This window comes from Lepidochelys kempii, chromosome 2 (genome assembly GCF_965140265.1).
Source record: "Lepidochelys kempii isolate rLepKem1 chromosome 2, rLepKem1.hap2, whole genome shotgun sequence".
In the NCBI taxonomy this organism is placed as follows: domain Eukaryota; kingdom Metazoa; phylum Chordata; order Testudines; family Cheloniidae; genus Lepidochelys; species Lepidochelys kempii.
Genome location: NC_133257.1, coordinates 223644935 through 223666474, shown reverse-complemented (window position 1 = coordinate 223666474; position 21540 = coordinate 223644935). Strand labels below are relative to the sequence as shown.

Genomic DNA, 21540 nt, shown 5'->3' with positions numbered 1-21540 from the left:
AATCAGTGAGGCCTAATGAATCCCCAGTCACACCACCGTTCTACTGGCCACACCTCGGATGCCAACCATAAAGAGGATAGTGATATACGATCCAGGCTATATGCACTACTGAAAGATCCCTGTACATTGGAGAGATCCTCCTGCGATCAGGTACTTTAAGATTACTTGGCACAAGAACTGGGCATATAAATTTCTTCCCGTATTATCAGGAACAATAATAATAAGTGATCATAACTGTCAAGTCCCCCTGTATTCCCACAACCACTCCTAGCATTTGGTAATATGTCAGAGAAGAAAAAAAGCAGAAGCTGAAAGAAACACTTACTTGAAATAGAAGAAAATCCCCAGGGAAATCAACAATGAAGTTATAGACAAAGCATGGCCTACTATAGCCATATAATAAAGTATGAATGCCATCTGGAATAAAAAAAAAGAAAACGTGAAAAACTAGCAAGGAGCAATTTAATTCTTATTGTGCGCAAGAATTTGCAAAACCAGCCAAACAATTTTGATTTATTTTGATTTAGAAGCTTATTTGAGATACTCCTGAAACATTCACAATACATTAAAAGGCATGACTAAAAGTAAAGAGATGAGATTAAGTGTTTTTTCACAAGCAGGGTCTGCTTCTGCCCCCAAAGGCAATAGCAAAATTCTAATTAACTTTAAGGGGAAACAATTAGATTTATTAGAACAAAAAATCAGATCCATATTGCAAATGCCACCTAAAACACATGGTACATTCTTCAAAAAATACTTTGGAAAAACAATTTGTGTTAATTAAATTTCCCATGTCTGAGTCTCCTCTCACTTACACCAATACAAAGAAGTAAGTCCATGGGACAAATTCTGCTCTCAGACTGATGTAAATCCAGTGAAACTGCCTGGCCAATAGGCGTTACACCAATCAAAAGCTATTATAAGTGGCAGGAAAAACAGACACCTGGTCGATATCACCAAAATATAAAATAGGCTTATTCATTGTTTCATTTGCTGTCAATTTACTACTGAAACAAAATCACATGCAACAGCACTGGCAATAGAATGCTGCATTATTCAAATGTCATATTTGTTCTTGGCCAAGCCCTTGAGTGTCCTTGAGCTATAGAATGATTTCTGGAAACTGGCAGCTGGGAAGTCTCCACTATTACCTTCTTTAATGAAAGGATTGATATTTTAGTAGCATACTCTGAGAAATCATTTATTAGCTGGTCTGCTAGGCTTCCTTTCTGTCTGGAGATGCTTCATTAGTTCTTCTTTTGTTCCACACAAGAAGTTTCCCTTTTTCGTCTTAAATAATTAAATTAACTCTTTTTAAAGGAACGTCCTCCTCCACAAAATACTTAAGTACCATACCAGCATTTCAGGCATTGTTTTCCTATTCCCCACTGCCCTCCCTTTTCCTCCTGTGTTTCTGGCAATGTGGGAAGAATTGAGGGAGAAGGGGTGTTTCAACAACACTTTGAGATCACTCATCTTCAGTTAGCATCTAGCTAGCTTCTAATTACCCAGCTTTCTTTAGTTGTGCTGCATGTGATTCTAAATTTATGGGAGTTATGAACACAATTTGCAGTTTCATTTAAAATAAAAGCAGAAAAATTAGTTCTTCACGGTGCAGGGGTATTTTTTTAAACTACTCAATGCTCTTGCCATTTTACAGTTATGGTGTCAAGTCCTGCTGCCACTGGCTTAAATGGGAGCAGGACTGGGAGTCTTTTTTGTTTGTTTGTTTACACTGAAGTCACTTTACACAGTTCTGGACATCTTAGTGGACATAAAGTGGGTGTAAATATAATTGGCCAGATTATTGATACCTACCAGAGTATTGTATAGTGGCCACAGTGTATATAAGCCTATTTGAATGTATAACCTGGAGTTTGACTGTTTCTGCACACACAGTAGTGAGGGTGCAAGGAGCCTTCCACCTCTTTATGTTCCTACACAGTGATCAGCCACAATATGGGTGGAGAGTGCAAATGCTAGGCTAGCTGCTCTGGTGATGATAGAAACTCCACATAGAAGAGGGTAGGATGTAGTGAGGACAGGGTAACTTTCTTGACTATCTGATTAGAATACTATTTTTTCATGTATGTTCCTTGTCGTTCCTTGACTGTTTGCTGAAGTTATGCTGTTGCTTTTATGCATGTCCTAGTTAGCACATCTTCATAGCCAGAACTTAGTTCACACAGAAGCCATCCTTAAACTTTTTGATTTGTTGTTGCTCTTGTACACCAAGATTGCTATGAACCACCTATAAAATGGAAAAGAACTATGGGTATTTACATACAAATGAAAGTACCAAGTATGTTTGTGTGTGTTTATCCTGAAAGACTGAAACCTGTTCAAACTGTCAAACATTCATTTTAGGGCTATGAAGGCATTTTTAAACATATTACCTCAAAGTCAGCAATAACATTTGTGATAACACCATAAAAGCAAACTGTGTGTTTGTTCAATGCAGATTTCTAAAAATTAAATGAAGGTAAATCTGAATGCATTGGACTGTCAAATAATACATCATATAGTGTCTCTGCACAACTGTAACAGCCTCTGCAGTGTAGACTAATGAACTGATATATCCTACAAATATAGAATATTTGGTATCTCCTATTAAATCAGGACATATGTTGAACTGTTCTAGTAACTCTGTATTCCTAAAAACTCCACCTTGTTTTATCTCATCTCCCATTTAGGATTTATAAAGCTTTGTATATAGCTTTTTGTCTTCAGTATGGAATGCTACTAAATGAAATACTTTTGATGGTCACTTTTTTCAACAAAAAGAAAAGGAGTACTTGTGGCACCTTAGAGACTAACCAATTTATTTGAGCATGAGCTTTCGTGAGCTACAGCTCACTTCATCGGATGCAGTATGCAGTATGCATCCGATGAAGTGAGCTGTAGCTCACGAAAGCTCATGCTCAAATAAATTGGTTAGTCTCTAAGGTGCCACAAGTACTCCTTTTCTTTTTGCGAATACAGACTAACATGGCTGTTACTCTGAACCTTTTTTCAACATTTCTTAACTGGAAGGAACACTTTGTTAAAGGTAATCTTAGAAAATAACACCTCTTATTCCAATACTACTGAGATTATCACTATATACTGGATAGAAGTTTATAAATTAAGCACACTCTTGGTTTAGGAATATATGGATTAAAGGTAAGCGGCCAACTTGGCATAACTATAGAGATGGGATCCTGCTGCAGAAAAATAAAATGGAAAATACAGAAAGACGTAACATATGCAAAAGTTTCCTTTGTATTTTATCTGCACTTTGGCTGAATTATGTTCAAAATTCTTCTTCTGGAAGGCATGCTTAATAGATAACAGAACTACATTTTTGCCTGTCGGTATTGTGCTAATATCTAGAAAAATGACGTTTTCACAGTCCTTTTATTCAATGCCTTTGGGACCTCAAGTTGTTACTATCACTATAATAGTTGTTACTATAATTGTCTGTGTCACACATAGGTTAGCACATTTTACACCAATGGTTCTTTATGGTAAAGAAAAATCATCTCAGATCAGTCCAATAGATCTTTCCAATACACTGTAGAATGGTCCGTTACTAAGTATAACCGGACATTTAGGTAGCTGTTTAGAAAACGAAAACAAATGAGGGTCTGGCTCTTTTCCTTCTCGAATTCCAAGGAGTCATAAATTATTTACTGTAATCAAAGTTTTCTGGGGTTCCACTCAGATTTCAGAAATGTGTTGATTTTGATAAGCACCCCTAAGTTTATATTTTTTAAAGCTTTTCCTCACATTTCTTGGTCCTTGTCTCTTTTTGTGTCACCTTTGGTTCAGTATTCTTAATTCTCTCCTCAAGGTTAGCATCCTAATCCTGCAGACAATTTATGCACATATTTAACTTTACTCACATAAGTAGGGCCATTGATTTCAGTGGAATTGTTACATGTTTAAAGTTAAGTGTATGCAGCTTTGTAGGACTTTCTGGCTGAGCAGTGTCTTTGTATCAACTTATTTTCAAAGGGCTCGAATGCAGGGCAATGACTTTTACTTGTGAAAATGTGGGGGGTTTTTTGGTTTTTTTTTTTTTTAAAGTCATACTAAGATTTAGCCCAGAAGAAATACCATCAACAGCTGGAGTTGCTTGTCACAGTAACTTCAAATGAAACGTTAAACTGCATCTTCACTAGCACTGGGCAAATAAGTAAAAATAATAGTCATTTAAAATTATTATTACAAAATTAGTTATATTAATTGATCACAAATTCTTCATCCAGTTATTAGCCCAGCTCTAGGGATGGGTAAATAATTTAAAAATACTATCAAATAGGGGGACAAATGTGAAATGTATAGAGTAAATATTTGAAGGCTTATAACAAGATTATAACAGGGTTCAAAAAAAGAACTAGATAAATTCATGGAGAATAGGTCCATTAATGGCTATTAGCCAGGATGGGCAGGGATAGTGTCCCTAGCCTTTGTTTGCTAGAAGCTGGGAATGGGCACCAGGGAATTGAACACTTGATGATTACCTGTTCTGTTCATTCCCTCTGGGGCACCAGCCATTGGCCACTGTCAGAAGACAGGATACTGGACTAGATGGACCTTTGGTCTGACTCAGTATGGCCATTCCTAAGTTCTTATGTTTGATCAGCTCTAATCCTTTCCTTGGCTTAGTTATGTCACTATTTCATGGAATATTTTCCATATCTGGCTAACTATGTCAGTTATGGAGACAGTAGATCCTATAATGTTGATATCTGTCTAGTATAAAATAGAGAGAGATGACCAACTCATTTTAGAAAGGTAATAAACTGTACTCAGATAGTAAAAATGTTTAGTTCCTATCATCCTAGGTAAACTGGAACTAGTTCTGTACCCTATAGGTGACAGGTTTTATACCATACTAGAAATCCTTTGTGTAATTTAGTTTTCCAACTGCTTTTTTAATGAGAAAAAAAATCACCAGATGATCACGTTGATGGACAGGATAGAAGGAGCCATTGAAGTAGGTCCATATAATACATATTTACCTACCATAAATGAATATTCGAAGTAAAAAAAAGTGTCAGAGTAGCAAAAAACATTTCAAAACTCATTGATGTACTGATGGACATTGATCATTCATTTCAACCCATAGATTTGCTAGAGACCACAAAATTCTGGGTTGAATGTTTTATACAAATAAAATACAATTAAGTTTTTTTTTAATTTATCATTGTACCATTTTCTGTATTCGCTTTTCCCATGATCTGTGTCCATTTTGATTACCATTTCTTTTGGCAAATTCACAGTGGGTATATGATCCAAAATAGTGCTCCCACCCCGCAGATTTATGCATGTGCTTACTGTTACATATTCTGAGTGGCCCCACTGACTTCAATGGAGCTACTCACCGTGCATAAACAGACATGTGCAAGTCTTTACAAGATCAAGGTCTAAATGTTTCCAGAAAAATTACGTCTAGTCTGTTCTACAGTATAAGTAATTGACTGTTGTGGAGCACACACAACTCCTAATGAAATTAATTGGAGTTGTAGGTGCTCAGCATCTCTCAGAAACAAGTCCTAACCGGCATGGCACAATATACCATAAAAGCACAGTGAATCTATTGTGTCTCTATGATCTCTTGGAGAGAGCAACAGTAACACATTGATTCATGGCTTGCAGGGGGTTTGCTCTTTCAGCAAAGACTGACACAAATGAATGTGCTCATGTGAATAGCCACATTAAATTCAAAGGTTTCCAGGATAAGGGCCTAAGATTGCTATAGTCCACTGAAATATAATAATTATCTAAGAAGCTTTTATTCTGAAACAACCTCCTCTCCCCACAGAATTCACATGCCAATATATAATTTAAAATACTTGATAAAAACATATACCTTAGTGGCAGTACACACAAAAAAACCAAGTAATTGGATCATCTCTTACATTGTCAAGATTCCAGCTAATCTGCGATATTCTGGCTAAACTTTAGATCATATAAATTTATCACAGATAATGTGCTGTTGGCCCAGCTCAATATCAGTCTCAGAAAATACTGAAATGTTAATCAGAGCCTACCTTCAATTTTTCAGAGGTGAAGGAGTTACACAGTGTATAGTTGGACCAAGTCCGATTGCTCTCTGGATGTCGGAACCAATTTCCTGTTTCATCACAGTATTTTGAAGCCCTTTCTGTCAACAAAATGCAAGTGTTACTATTTTAGTGCATGAACATTACAAAAATCCCAGCTTCATTTAGATGCAATAAATTATGCAATAACTCAATACGAAAAGGCAACTGAAAATTGTTTGTGTGTGAGAGCAATGCCAAAACCTGCTAACTGAACAATGCCGGCACACCTGGATGCTCATTCACAAACACACACATATCTTGTCTTTGCACAACCTGGTATGTTCACACATTCTCAGTTTTCATGCCCAACTGTGCTTGCATGTAGTTTGTTGGTGCAAGGAGTTTCTGAAAACCTGACCTTTAAGGGAAGAGCCTGACACCATTACACAGGCACAAAAGGACTGAAATAGTTAGCAGAGCTTCAAGAAAGGGGAGTGAGGGGCATCTGACTCTGGAGAAGCCATAAATGGGAATCTTTACCCCTTGCAATTTATGGATCAACACGGAGTTCCTCTCTCCAAGGCAGTGCAGTGAGGCCACAGGTGGGACTAGTAGGCTGATAAACTATATGGCTAAAAACATGGCTAAAACAAGCAATGGGGAGTGGGAACAAAGCAAATAATGTCTTCTGTCACAGCCCATGAGCCACAGTAGTGGCTACGCAGTCACTGTGCTGGCAGTGTTTGTGTGAGCGCGCATGCGTGTGAGAGAGATAATTCTGTACTCTCTCTCTTTAAGCCCCAAACTCACTGAAGTCAATGGGAGTTTTGCCTGCATTGAGATTTTAAGATTGGTCACACCACTGGTGAAAAAACTTCAGCAAGTAGGTATCCTGGTGATTTATAAAAACCTAGGGTGGACAGACGCTATAGGAAACAGTCCATACCTTCAGTTTCATTTGAAATGGTGACAAGCAGTGTCTGTTTAGTTAATTTACTGCATGTAGGGATCCTGTCCACATGTGTACATAATCTCAACTACTGAGTGCTGAGCACTCCAGCTTGATTCTCCAGCATCATAGCCTTGGCTTGAAGTGGTTTCCATTACATATAGGATTCACAGTTTGATTCAATGGCTTTCAGCATCCCCATTATAAAAATTGTTCCTGCACCCCTGTCCAGCATTGTTTTGTAAAAATGTGCTATACAGAGAATTACATGTCAACATCTGGGCCAAATCCTGCCATCCATATTCAATCCTCACTCACCTGGGACTCAATGGAAAGCCTGGTTGAGCAAGAACTCAGATTTGGGCCATAGCTGTGAACGGCTGGTGTTTTCTGGGACTGAAGTGAACTCTTTTAAAATAACATAAAAGTTATTTTAATTTTCACCTCGTCTAACTTTGTAGTTGTATTAGATCAATAGCCATATCAGCAACATTTCCGATCAATACAGTTTTACAGAACAGATTAATAATATTTCATATACATACTTTGTTCACTCTGTGCATTAATTTTCTTCTTGAATTCTGATATTGTGTGATTTATTTTAATTCTTAAGATTTATCCTTCCCCACATACTAATGAAAAAAGCAAGTGAATGCACCGACAAAACAAAGATTTATATAGAGCGTGTTATCCTTCTATGACCAGACACATGCATGATTTAGAAATAGTTGGAAGACTTGGAAATAGTACATTTTACATGCTTCAAAAAAGAACACTCTTGAAATAGCTGCGAGTTTCAGATCAACAGCTCTGGGGGCCTACTGTATAAAATCAGTACGTGCACAGGCAATACAGAGAGGAAAAGTACACATTATCTCAGCCTTCCATCAATTTAACTTAGATAATCTTAGACTGCATTCATAGCATCTTTCCCATTGTACTCATTGCCAGATATTATCTAAAGCTGGAATGAGTTTCAGTCATAAATAGAGATTAACAGTTACTATACTACAGAACACAATGTACAGAGTTTTACCTACTATTCTATGGTACTGCACACTGTATAAAGCTTTGCTGATATGCTATGGATCATAACATTCCTAACATCCATCTCTGTATTCTGATGTCTGAGTTGTGCTCTGAGGTTCAGAGGGTAATCTTCTGTCTAGTACTTTCCATTTAGCCCAGAAAAAACATCGTTGATCCTGGTTTGGTGGCTTTTTCCTCTATCCCCTTACTGCCCTCTGATTTCTCTCATTCACTCTCCCTCATCAGAAAGTGCAGTGTGTGATGTTAGTGTGTTGATCAGTGTGTCTCTTTTTCCGATAAGTCATTTAGTAAGTTTGACTCCCAGGCAGTGAGCAAAGATCATCAGTCAAGGGGCAATTTTCTGTAGCAACACTCTCTGATGTTGGCGGTTTATAAATAATTAGTGACAGGCTAGCGGGTTTGGAGCTCATCTGCCTGTGACAAACCTGAGATGTGGTAGTCGGATCATAGACTCGTAGATATTCAGGTCAGAAGGGCCCATTATGATCATCTAGTCTGACCTCTTGCACAATGAAGGCCACAGAATCTCCACCCACCCACGCCTGCAATAAACCTCTCACCTATGTCTGAGTTATTGAAGTCCTCAAATCATGGTTTAAAGACTTCAAGGTGCAGAGAATCCTCCAGCAAATGACCCATGCCCCATGCTACAGAGGAAGGCGAAAAACCCCCAGGGCCTCTTCCAATCTGCCCTGGAGGAAAATTCCTTCCCGACCCCAAATATGGCAATCAGCTGAACCCTTAGCACGTGGGCAAGATTCACCAGCCAGATACCCAGGAAAGAATTCTCTGTAGTAACTCAGAACTCACCCCATCTAACATCCCATCACAGGCCATTGGGCCTATTTGACATGAATAGTTGAAGATCAGTTAATTGCCAAAATCATGTTATCCCATCATACCGTCTCCTCCATAAACGTATTGAGTTTAATCGTGAAGCCAGATAGGTCTTTTGCCCCCACTGCTTTCCCTGGAAGGCTATTCCAGAACTTCACTTCATGGTTAGAAACCTTCGTCTAATTTCAAGTCTAAACTTCCCGATGGCCAGTTTATATACATTTGTTCTTGTGTCCACATTGGTACTGAGCTTAAATAATTCCTCTCCCTCTCCAGTATTTATCCCTCTGATATATTTATAGAGAGCAATCATGTTAGGGAAGATTAGCATTTGAAGCAGTTTTATATGAGTTGCCTCCCACCCCTATATGATAAATCAGGTGCCTCATCCTGGGGCATCGTGCTCTTTCCCAATGCCCACTATACTGACTCTCACAGTAAAAATATTTGATTTCTGTTTTAAACCTACTATTCTGGATTTAAATGAAGTAGTGGCCATTTAACCCAGGCTTTGCTTTGAGCTGTTCTGCTGGCTGTTTTTAAGGCAATGTGACTAGAGCGGTCCTAGAGTAGGCGTTGGGCTATGAGGTCAGGATACTTAGTCTTTTCTTTTTTGAATCAACACAAGTACTAGTAACAGAGGGCTTTGAAAATAATAAAATAATGTGTGATGGAAGGACAAGATTTATATCTGTGTATCAACAGGGGGAAACAAAAGTGGCGGTCTTTGGAGCATTCAAATGATATGAATTATTGCAAATATGACGTTTTGATTGTGAACTGTTCATTTGGACTATTCATCATTCATATTCTGGGACTGGAGCACTGAAATATTTTAAACAAGTTAACAAGGAGCAATAAACAATCAGATACATAGTTTTGTATGAAAAATTATTCATGCTAAAATTAATGAAGCTTTTAGGATTCATAACCATTTTCAAGAGTAAGCCAGAAGTCATTTTCATGTCACAAATATATTGCCCCATGAGTCCCTGTGAAACAAACTTGATAGTTTTATTCAATGATCAGCTTTTTCACTATTAGATCAACTCCACTGATAACAGACTTCTGTGAGCTTTTAAATTTTTTGATTGTTGCTACTAAACATTTTCTTTTATGTCAGCAAATGCTAGTAGTTGGATTGTTCTTGCCATTCTCTGGAAAGAAGTGATGCATGCTTTGCCTCACTGACTCTACACACCCCACAGATGATGAATAGCTGATATCCCTACAGAGCATCTGATTTATGTACGTCCACCAATAAATTATTTATAGAAAAAATATTTCAACTAACAGATAAATGTTTATATCACACAGAAGCCCATATAAAGCTTCAACTCCAATGTTGTCATCATAATAAAAAAAAATCAGAAAAGTCCACGAGAAGCTAAGCCAAAATATATATAATATAAGCATATTATGTACCTTGGGGAAATAAATAATTAATTCAAAACTATAACTGTCCATCAGGATGAAAAGAGGAACAGAAGTGCACAGGAGAGAGAGGAGGAAAAGAAAAGACCCTGAAGGACTTGAGGGTGAGTGGACAGAGATTTAAACTGGAACAATAGATTTTTTTTTTTTAAATTTAACCCTGAACAGAATGATGTCACCTCAAAATGTATATAAACTGAGGCTGTACTTCCATATTTGGACTACGGTAACATAGATATGGCATTTAAACTTTACTCATTAAGCCAAATAGAGGCCTGATATAAGAGGATGCAGTGCCCTAATAAGTTAGGGGTAAATGTGATATTTTGCTGCACTCTTTTAAACTTTACTCCAAGAGCTCATCTTGATAGTGAAAAATGACTGATTTATTAAACGAAATCAAAGACAGAAACAAAACCAACAAAATGCATGATCAAATGGTACCTTGTGTCCAAACAGGCTTGTAAAGATAAGCAAGCACACACTTGGTTCTGGGAGATGCTTGCCTGCTTCAACCAGACAGACTTCCTAAGCGCTAGGGCAGGTTTTGTTTTTTTAACATATTATTTTTTAACTTTATTTTTTAATAGGGAAACAGCCTGCAGATATCCAAGCCAAATTAAGTTGATGAATTTTATATACACACAACTCGTGTACTATTCTGTACAATTCAGACAAGCTAATAAAGGATAAAGAAGCAGTCTTGCTACAGATGGGTAGGGAGAAAATATTCTGCTTGTCAAGAAAAAAGACTTTTTCAAATACACAAAACTAATTTTGCAACATGTTATAAATGATAGATGTCATAATGTACTTTGCACGGGCAGTTTCCTGTATTACTTATGTGATAAAATTGGGCCAAATTCCTCCCTGGTGTAAGCCATTAACATCAGTCAATTATGCTAGTGATATATTTGGTCTTTTACCTTATTAGCACTTCTGTTACCAATAGTAAAAATCTACATAATAGACCACATTCATTCCTGTTTTGACTCCACTGATTCGAAAAGGATTACACAAAGGACTAATCTGACCCAATGCATAAAAAATTTGCACCTAAAAATATCAACCAAAACCACAGCACTTTAGAAGCACTACTCCAAGATATAGGGGATGAGCCAATGCAGCTATTGTAGTTAGTGGAGTTGAAACAATGATCAATTTGTCTCAGGATGTTTTCCTGACAGACTGCTTTGTAAGAACATAAGAATGGCCATACTGAGTCCTACCAATGGTCTACCTAATCTAGTATGTTGTCTTCCAACAGTGGCCAGCGCCAGATGCTTCAGAGGGAATGAAGAAAACAGGGAAATTATCCAGTGATCCATCTCTTGTCATCCAATCCCAGTTCTGGCAGACAGAGGTTTAGGGACATGCAGACCATGGGGTTGCACCCTTGGCTATCTTGGCTAATAGCCATTAATGGAACTAATCTCCGTGAACTCATCTAATTCTTTTTTTGGACCCCGTTATACTTGGCCTTCACAACATCCCATGGCAACAAGTCCCACAGGTTGACTGTGCATTGTGTGAAGAAGTACTTCCTTATGTTTGTTTTAAACCTGCTGCCTATTAATTTCATTATGTGGACCCTGGTTCTTGCGTTACGTAAAGGGGTAAATAACATGTCCTTATTCCCTTTCTGCTTTTATAGCCCTCTCTCATATTCCCCCTTAGTCGTCTCTTTTCTTTAAACTAAACAGTCCCAGTCTTTTTATTCTCTCCTTGTATGGAAGCTATTCCATCTACCTAATCAATTTTTTGCCCTTGTCTGCACTTTTCCCAATTCTAATATATCTTTTTTGAGATGGGGGCAACCAGAACTGCGTGCAGTATTCAAGGATTATCATTTTGCACAAAATGTTCCATGTGAGAAAGAGATTGCAATAAGAAGAAGTAATTTTGTACTGAGCAGGGCAGAATTGAAAGAGTTTATAGAGGCTTGGATATTTTTTTAAAAAAATATGTCCAGTAAAGAGCAAAGGAAATGAGTAGTGTCATGGGGAAGGAGATACAGAAAACTGTAGGAGATTGGTCAGACTAAATGATCATAATGATCCCTTCTGGATTTAAAATCTATGAAGCACATTCTCAGCTGCTGTAAACTGGCATAGCTTTACTGAAACAAATGGAACTATATCAATTTACACGAGCTGAGACTGTGGCAGAAAAATAATCAACTGAATGCCGGGGTACATTGGTGCTCTCTTTGTGCGTTCCTAGGCCATTCTCTCCAGAGTACCGTCTCATCTTATTTGTTTTTTACACTGTTTCCCTTAGCTGTCAACATCAAGTGTAGGCTTGGCACAATTCATTGTTGGTTTTTTTTATAGTTTCAACAGAAAATATCAGTGTTAATTTTTAAGCATTTTTTAATTTTTATCTATTTACATTTTCCACACTTGTGCAAAATTATGGGTTTAAGCATTTTTTGTATTGTTCTTGATTTAAATTTTCACAGTTGCAGGAAATTACGGGAAGTCAGACAATAATAATCTAATGACAGCAGATGGTGAGATTCAAAAAACTAAAGCTTTATAAATGTTAAATCACAAACTGTCAAAATCACGTCAAAATTTTATCCTTAAATCAAACTCTAAGAAGTTCTCAAACAGCATTTTTCTTACTTTACCAATCTGTACATTTCTGTTAATATTGATGGAAATATTTTTTGTCATTTTGTGTGTGTATGGTGAAACTGACATTTATCGACATTTACCGATAAAAATCGAATCCTGCTAAGTCTAGTTAAGTGTCACTGTGAGGTTGGATTTGAGTAGCTCGTGTATATAATGTACAAAGAAGCGGATGACCAAATGCTTATGGTCAGACTATGTATGATCACCAGATCCTATTTCATTTTTCAAATTATGAATGCAGAAAGTAGCAAAGTCCAAAAAGAAAGCTGCACAGCATATTTTATTCTTGGATTGTTTGTCCTAGTATTCAAAGCTGCACATGGATGTTAGGCAAGAAGAAAATTAAGGAACTTGAGGTAACTTAGTTGTCAGTGATTTATTATATGATACATTGCAAACCTCCCTGAAGCCCCAATCCAGCAAAGCACTAAAGACCATGCTTTTTGAAGTCAATGGGATTCCACATGTGCTTAAAGGGAAGCACATGCTTAAGTGGTTTGCAGGATTGGAGCCTTAAAGAAAGGAAAATTTGACTATGTTGCTGTTTTTTCCCAGTAAAACTGTTATTCACTAGGAAGACTTCTTTTTTCCTCAACAAAAATCTGAAAATCTAGTGCGTTGTATTGATCAGTAATTACTTGCAATTCAAACCTGAACACAATTTATCAGTAAAGTTCAACCTGTGCTTTTGTCCCCTCCAGTTCCCTCCCTTAGCAGCTGCAAGATTCTAGTCACCACAAGACTTACTGTCTCCCTCATATGTTTTTAATTCCTCATGTCAAGAGCAGCCACCTGTGAAACAAACTTCTGACCACATGCTGGCTTGTGCAGCACCTGTAAATTATTCTATGGTGCCTGATAGGAGGAAAGTTACTCCAGCTGAGCCGAAAGAAGATGAACAAAGAAGATGAACTGGTCACTGTGTCAGGGAAAAAGTGGCAATTGACAAAGATGCAGACTAACGAGCTAACAAAGGAGCAGAGAAAAATGCTAAATGAAAAGTGTGGAATATGAAAGACAATAAGTGTCATCCATGAACATTACAGCAGTAAGATTAGCAGGAAAATTGCAAAACAGGGATTTCCCCCCTTGTAGTTGTAAACAGATCCCACTAATTAGAAGCTGTTCACTATGCTAACAACAGACACTAAAATTAATATAATTCAGAGATACTTAGGTCCGAAGGGACCACTGTCATCATCTAGTGTGACCTCCTGTATAACACAGACCATAGAACTCCCCAAAATAATTCAGAGAGCATATCTTTTAGAAAAACATCCCACCTTCATTTAAAAATTATCTGTGATGAATCCACCATAACCGTTGGTAAATTTTTCCAATGGTGAATTACTCTCACCTTTAAAAATGTATGCCTTATTGCCAGTCTCAATTTGTCAAGCTTCAGCTTCCAGCCATTGGATTGTGTTATACCTTTCTCAGCTAGACTGAAGAGTCCATTATTAAATATTGTTCCCATGTAGATACTTATAGCTTGTAATCAAGTCATCCCTTAACAGTCTCTTTGTTAAGCTATATAGATTGAGCTCTTTGAGTCTATGACTGTACAGGGGGTCTTCTAATCCTTTAATCATTCTCATAGCTTTTCTTTGAGCCCTCTGCAATTTATCAACATCCTTCTTCATAGCACTGAAACAGTGTTGGCCGAATTCTGCCACTTTTATTCATGTTGATTAGTACCTTATTGTGCCAGGTGCTCCACTGAAATCAAAGGGACAAATCGTGGAGTAAAGTACTGCTCATTGTGACTGAATGTAGCTATGTCTATATGAGTGGTTTAAACTATTAGATAGAATAATGTTGTTGTAACAGGGACCATAAGTACAAAACAAGACATTGGAGACAGCAAACCAGGTGGGAAAGCATGATTTTCAAACTAGCAACAGATGGCTTGAGAGCTGGAAAAAGTATTACTCTATAATCATCCAAATACAGTGTGATGAGGCTGTTGATGTCTATGGGGAGACTTTTGTGAATTCTAAACTGTCCAAGATCTGTTTTTGCTATCAGTCCAAGAGCATATGGAATAGAGATGAAACAGGATTGTTTTTTGTTGGTTTCCCATAAAAACCATGGAAGCAATGGTAACAGCAGACTCTTAGTAAATGGAGCATGTATTTGGGGGTGGAAAGTGTCAAAAGAAAATCTAATGGTTGTGGCACAAAAATGAATCTTCTTGATCAAAGGGATTCATGATGCATGACAGTTCTTCTTTTAAGAAAATGTGATAATTACAAAAAGGAAAACGAATTGAAATTGCAGCTGCTGACCATATAATAATCGGAGGGTGCGGGGGAGGGGGAAGGGAGAAGAATTTTTTTTACTGAAGATGATTACAATAGAAATATTACTGTAGCAGCTACACTTCAAAATTAAAATGTTATGTACAGGGGCAATATCAAAATGTAAATGAAGAACAAGTGACAACTGTTCTTTCTGACAAGCACCTTCAACAAAAAACATAGACCTCCCACAAGATTAAATTTATAATTAAAATTACAGGAGAAGGGTGTTGTGTAAATAGCGACGAACCATGTGAGATAAGTTTATATTTTGCAACTATGCTTTTAAGCTCTGGAATTCTGTGTCTGATGGAGTTCCAAATCAGTCAGTTGGAGCACAGCTGGAAATGAGCTTAAGTATACTGACTGGTTAAACAATGAGGTGCAACGGGGTTCAAAATTAGGCAGAAGGCATTCACCCATCCTGACTGGAATCTCTGAATAAATTCTTCTCAAGGCAACTGTGCCAAAATGCTGATTTTTTTCAAGAGGAAAATATTGGATTTCATCCCAGTCCCTAAAAATGAGATTGAAAAAATTAGCGTGTTTACCTTAGAAAGGAGATGAATAAGAGGGGACAGGGTAAAAAGAATATAAATGATGAATTGCCTAGAGAAGCTAGATTGGGAACTTCTGTTGACTGTTTGATAAAAAGGGGACATTCACTGAAATTAAAAGGTGGGAAATTCAAAACCAATAAAAGGAAATATTTTTCCACACAATGTGTGGTTAAACTGTGGAACTCACTACCCCAAGAAGTCATTGAAACTTAAATCTGAACAAGACTCAAAAAGGGGTTTGATAGTTATATGGATATCAAGAATATCCAGAGTTATCATAATTAATTGCAATAATTTTGAAAGGGTTATTAAACCTTGAACTTCAGGATTAACCCAACCTTTAACGAGTAGAGACCAAGATGAGACCTAATGTGGATGGTGGGGGGCAGATTATCTCAGCTCTACCTGCACAGGGTTCTTACACCTTCCTCCAAAACATCTGATGCTGGCAACTGTCAGAGACAGCAGCGTGGACTTGGATTGTAAACTCTCTGGGTCAGGGACTGTCTTTTTGTGTGTGTTTGTACAGCACCTAACAAGGTTGGGCCTTGGTCCCTGACTGGGGATCCAATGCAGCATGATAATACAAATAAACAAATAAATAATAATCAGTGGACCTTGAGTCTGACCCAGGGTGGCATTTCTTATGTTTCTAAATGTGCAATAAATTCACTGCATGTAATAAAGAACTAATTCTGGCTCCAGGCAGTAGCACTGGGGATTTAAGGCATTAATTTTTTAGTATGTATTAGTCTATTCATTTACATTCAAATGATACTTACTAGAGTAAATATTGCTGAAGCCTCATTATATATGACTGTTAATATTTAGAATTATACAGCTAATAAAATGTTTGTTCACATTATTTTTTAATCCGTGAATGGCACACTTTGCCGGAGGGTTATCCAAAGTTCCATAGCATTACGAGGCATAAAGTAATTCTCCTGGTTAAATATCATTAGAATTTAGAACAAAATTGTGTCTTCCTTCAAATAATGCCAAATTAGTGGAGTTGAACCCTTATCTAAATTCCTAGTTACACATTCATTGCTTAGATCAGATATCTCCCCACACTTATATATTTATCAATGTTTCTATTTTCTACTGAAACCTCTCAAAAATGTTTTGGAACCACACATTCTCTCAATCTCTTTGGCTACAAGTTATTTCTATGAATAATTCAACAAACAATCTGCACTAGGACTCTGTAGTATAATAAAAGTTGATTCTGATTCTGTTCTTCCACAGGCTTTGTAAAACTGTCTTTGCCAGTAGAAACTGTAGAAAGGAATACCCAGAAATATTTATTTTATGAAGACAACAGCACTAGACTTAACATCTGCTGCTCAGCTCAGAGTATCTAAAATGGGATAACTATAACTGCAGGCAAATATTAAAATTATCCAGCAAAACTTTCATATAATTGATTTCAGAGATGTCAAATGAACATGTTCTATAAGTGAAATGAATGTATGCTATAACTTAAGAGTAAGAAAACACCCCGAGATGATTACAGAACTGGGTACATTTTCATTTAAGAGTCTCTGAGATTTCACAATGCTGTAAAAACCATTAGAAACATGTGAATTTTCAACAACATGAAGACTCCAAAGACTTTCTTACTAAAGATAAAAGATGAAAGGAAATACTCTACCAGTTGGATCAAAGTCTGGAAAATAATCTGGACAATTCTGAGCAGTGACTCTTCCAGCAGGTGTGTCATCCCAGCACAACCATCCATCCCAAGTTCGGTTGCAGAACAGACCTAGTCATTTAGGAAGAATGTGATAATTCATTTTAAAAAACTGATCACACTTAACCCACTCTGTTCTATTCCTCCACTGTCCACTTGTTGCACAGTACAGAGTTCTTCATGCAGCAAAATAAAATTATTGCTACACATTGAATTGCATTCAAATGTAAGTCTTAATGTCTGACTGCCATTGCTGGTGGTGTCCTTCTTGTTGAAAAGTGATGCTTTTTCGCCAATTGAAAAGAACTTCCAATATAAGGCCTTATCCCGCAAAACCAAAAGTCCCAGTTCAGCAATCCATTCATATTCAGCAAAGCATTTAAGCACACGCTAAAGTGCTTAACTGATTTGGGGATTTAGTCACATGCGTAGTACATGTACCTTCAGTTTTTCAACACCTTTGAAAATCAGGCCCTGATTGTATAAAGCTGGAATTTTAAAAATTTAGAGGCATGCCCAGTTAAAGGCCACTTTTGAATATGTAGGTTTCTATATTAAACACTAATGGAAAAACTGTGGCTTTTATGTCAGAGCCCATGATTAGGGCTTCTGATCTTAGGTTTTAACCAACAGACATCAACAAAAGCTCCAATACAAACAAGCAAACAGAAAATAAAATTGGTACTTAGCCAATAAACACTGAAAAAACACCAGAAATGGTATCTAAGGGCTTGTCTACATAGAGCTGTAATGTGTTTGCATTTTTACCTTCAGTCCTTTTGGTACGATGTCCATCTGTTTGCATTATTGCTGTAATGTGGACTACCAGGGTGTGACTTCTAAACCACATTAATGTGGGGTGCATGAACTGGTCTGTGTAGACCCTGCAGGTGTCCACTAAAGATTTCCTAGTGCACTTTACTGTAGTGCTGTTTGAAACAATAGTACTTTAAAGCACACTAAGGAACATTAAAGAGATTATTCATGACAATATATGCAAAGAGAAAGTCCTGAACATCCCCCTCCCTCCAATTTTTGGACATCTACATACAATTCAAAAATTGCTAAAAACACACCCCCTCCTAAGAAATTAATAAACTCAGAAAAAACAGATGCCCTACCCATGATGCAGAGGTTGCAGACACAGACCCAGGTCCTGCAATATGATGCATATAGGCAAACCCCTGCCCTTGTGTGCAGTGCAGGAGCGGTGCCTTATTCAGATCTCCTCCCAAATGATCCTGGGGGATGCAGATTACAGCTCTGCCACCCTTCCTCTGCTGTATTACACATTCCTCCCCATATCAGGCTAGCCCCACTGCTTGATGCAGTCCTGGGAGAGCCGAGCTATAATCCTGTCTTGGGCAAGTACCACTTGTTAGCGCATAAGGAGGTAGCACTGCCTAAGCTCCCTAATGGGGTTATGCCCAGCCCCTGAAATGGAGCAGAAGTGCGTGGGGAAGATTCCTTAGCCCTTTTCCCCACCATACTTATCTACCCACTCTGGTCTGGGCACAACTGAGTCCTGACTTCCCTCTTCTAATTGTTAAATCAGAACTAGTTTACAGCCTGTTACACTGAGTTCACAGATTGATAGCGTAACAAATGACACCACAGTTTTGAATGCTGTGACATAAATCTGCCACTAGCTGCAGGTTTAGAAACAAATGCAATTAAAAATCTAAGCTTTGGAAGTATTTTTAATTTTAAAATCAGATTACGCAGGAGAAAGAACATTCACTGCCATGGCCCCCTGCAACACCTACTGAAGTCAATGGACATGGAGTCATTGACTGTGGTGATCGGGGGTAACATGAATTTTCAAAATCCTTTGATGGTTGGTGGGGGAGATTTTGAAAGGCACAAATGGCAGTTAGGCTCCTAACCCACACTAGAAATTAACGGGATTTGGGCGTCTAATTGTGATTGTGCATTTGTATCTCTCTCCCAATGGAAGCAAATCTTCTTAAAGAAAGTGACAGCATTTATAACAGATGGAAAAAGATTTTAATAGATGACTGACCTACTGAAGAAACTATACCCATAGTAGATATTTTAAGTCAGTAGATCTGTTGTCTAAAAATGGACGCTTTCAAATTTAATGTTTCAGCTGAAATTTACCGTGCAATTTTTCTTTTTAGGATCACTTGTTTTCTTATTATCTAAGAATCCATGTATTTTTATTTTTCTCCAGCACATCTGTGTTGATAATGAACTACTTGTTCAGGTTATTAACAAACCATGATGTTACCTCAGTGTGGGATAGAAGTACATACCCTCAGTTAGTTATGTTTCTTTCTGTAAAGCACTTGACTGCCCTTCTCCAAGGGTTTGAAATATATTTGCATGAGCTTGAGGAATTAGTTGGTAAAATCAAAAGCAGAGAAAAATAGCAAAAGCACAGTGCAATTCAAACACATTTCTGAAAGGCACTGCGGTCTGGGCTGTATAGGAGGCTTTGATTTTAATTTTTAAAACATTTGTCATGCCTTGAAATGAAAAAAAAAAAAACCACTGATGTTTTTCAATACACTATGCAGCCTTTCCTTCAAGGAAAACAACAAGACAATTTTTTTTCACTGGACATATCAGATATGCACATCTAAGTGATAAAATAGAAAAGTGACAATCAGAAGAGAATAATGAATTATAACTGGCCCAGGAATAATACAATTTTGAAAATGAAGGAGGGGTGGGGGAAATGCTTCTCTTGAAATCACTTAGATTGAGATTCTGTGCTGCAACTTAAAGGCAGACTATGGCGGCTTTAAGCCACTTGTGTGCCCTCCCAGTCCTGGGCTCCTTCAAAGGCTGGAGAGGCTCCTGAAGTATAAAGCCTTGGGGTCTAAGTTATGGCAGTCTCTCTGGGTTGCCCTATGGGCTGTAGGGTGCATGGAATTGCTGCAGCTTTGCATGCTGAAGCCCTGCTCCTGATACATCCACTAAACCAAGGGATCCTCTCCTCAGAAGACAGCATTATAGCTGACTTCTGCAATTCCTGAACCAGGGCAATCTGCTGACAGGGTATTTAGAGCCTCTTTATGCTGCTCCAGGCCTTTTTTTGAGGTCTAAAGGATTGGAGTGAGGGGTAAAGGTCTTTTTTCGTATAGATTTTTCTTCATAGAACCAAACTGGAAAAAAATCATTTCATACATGTTGAAATCATCTCAGTTATTCTCATCATCATAAGAAATAAAAAAACCCGTATCTTGTATCAAACCCAGCTGAATCAAATGACAACTTCAGTCTAGCTGTCAGTCAGCGGCACATAGGAGTTGCCACACTGCACTAGACCAGCATCCATCTCCTGTCTGCGGAAGAGCAGCAGCAGAGGAAATTGCAAGAAGTCCTGCAGTGGAAATTAGTCCCTGATCCTGCAAATCCTTAAGCACTTGTGTAACTTTACTCACACAACAAATCCCACTGAAGCCAATGGAACTTTTTATACAAGTGAATCTACACAGGTTTGCAGAACTGGGGTCTAATAGAATAAGCTGCCCATAATGGATTTTTTCCCCCTAAAGCCCAGCAATTAGAGTTTTGCTTTTGCCCTGACACATAAGGGCTTATATCCCTTAATGACTGGTTTATCCTGTCTTATAACTATGGAAGTTCTCATTATGGACCTAAATCCTATGCCCATTGCAGTCAATGAGAGCCTTTCCACTGACTTCAATACACTTTATATCAGACCTTGAACATCTAAATGTCAAATCTCACAGAGCTCAGTAATATCCTGTGGGCACAATAATATTTTGTGGTACTAAGTCCTTTAGTTTACATATCCATTGTGTAAAAAAATACCTTATTTAATCCAATATAGATGTCATAAATTTGTCAGCTTTCAATTTCAACAAAATTCTTTGTTCTTGTATTATGAGAAAAACCTATCTGATTTACCCTCTCTGTACCATCCATTATTTTGCATCTCTTATCATGCCCTCTTTTAGTTGTCTCCTCTCTATACTAAACAGTCCCAATAGGTTTATTTCTTTCCTCACATAAAATCTCAATGCCTGTAATCATTTTGTCAGCCTTCTCTGGCT

General features: G+C 37.7%; 1 protein-coding gene across 6 annotated transcripts in view; it reads right to left on the bottom strand.

Annotated features, from left to right (window-relative positions):
- Nucleotides 1–21540, bottom strand: part of CALCR (calcitonin receptor) — a 277001-nt gene that overhangs the window by 100962 nt on the left and 154499 nt on the right. For all 6 annotated transcript variants that reach the window (XM_073333939.1, XM_073333935.1, XM_073333934.1 and 3 more), the window contains 3 exons: nt 17456–17566; nt 6039–6151; nt 326–417 (listed from right to left, as the gene is read on the bottom strand). In XM_073333939.1, the coding sequence (XP_073190040.1) occupies nt 326–417; nt 6039–6151; nt 17456–17566 (316 nt within the window). The remainder of the gene's footprint in view (nt 1–325; nt 418–6038; nt 6152–17455; nt 17567–21540) is intronic.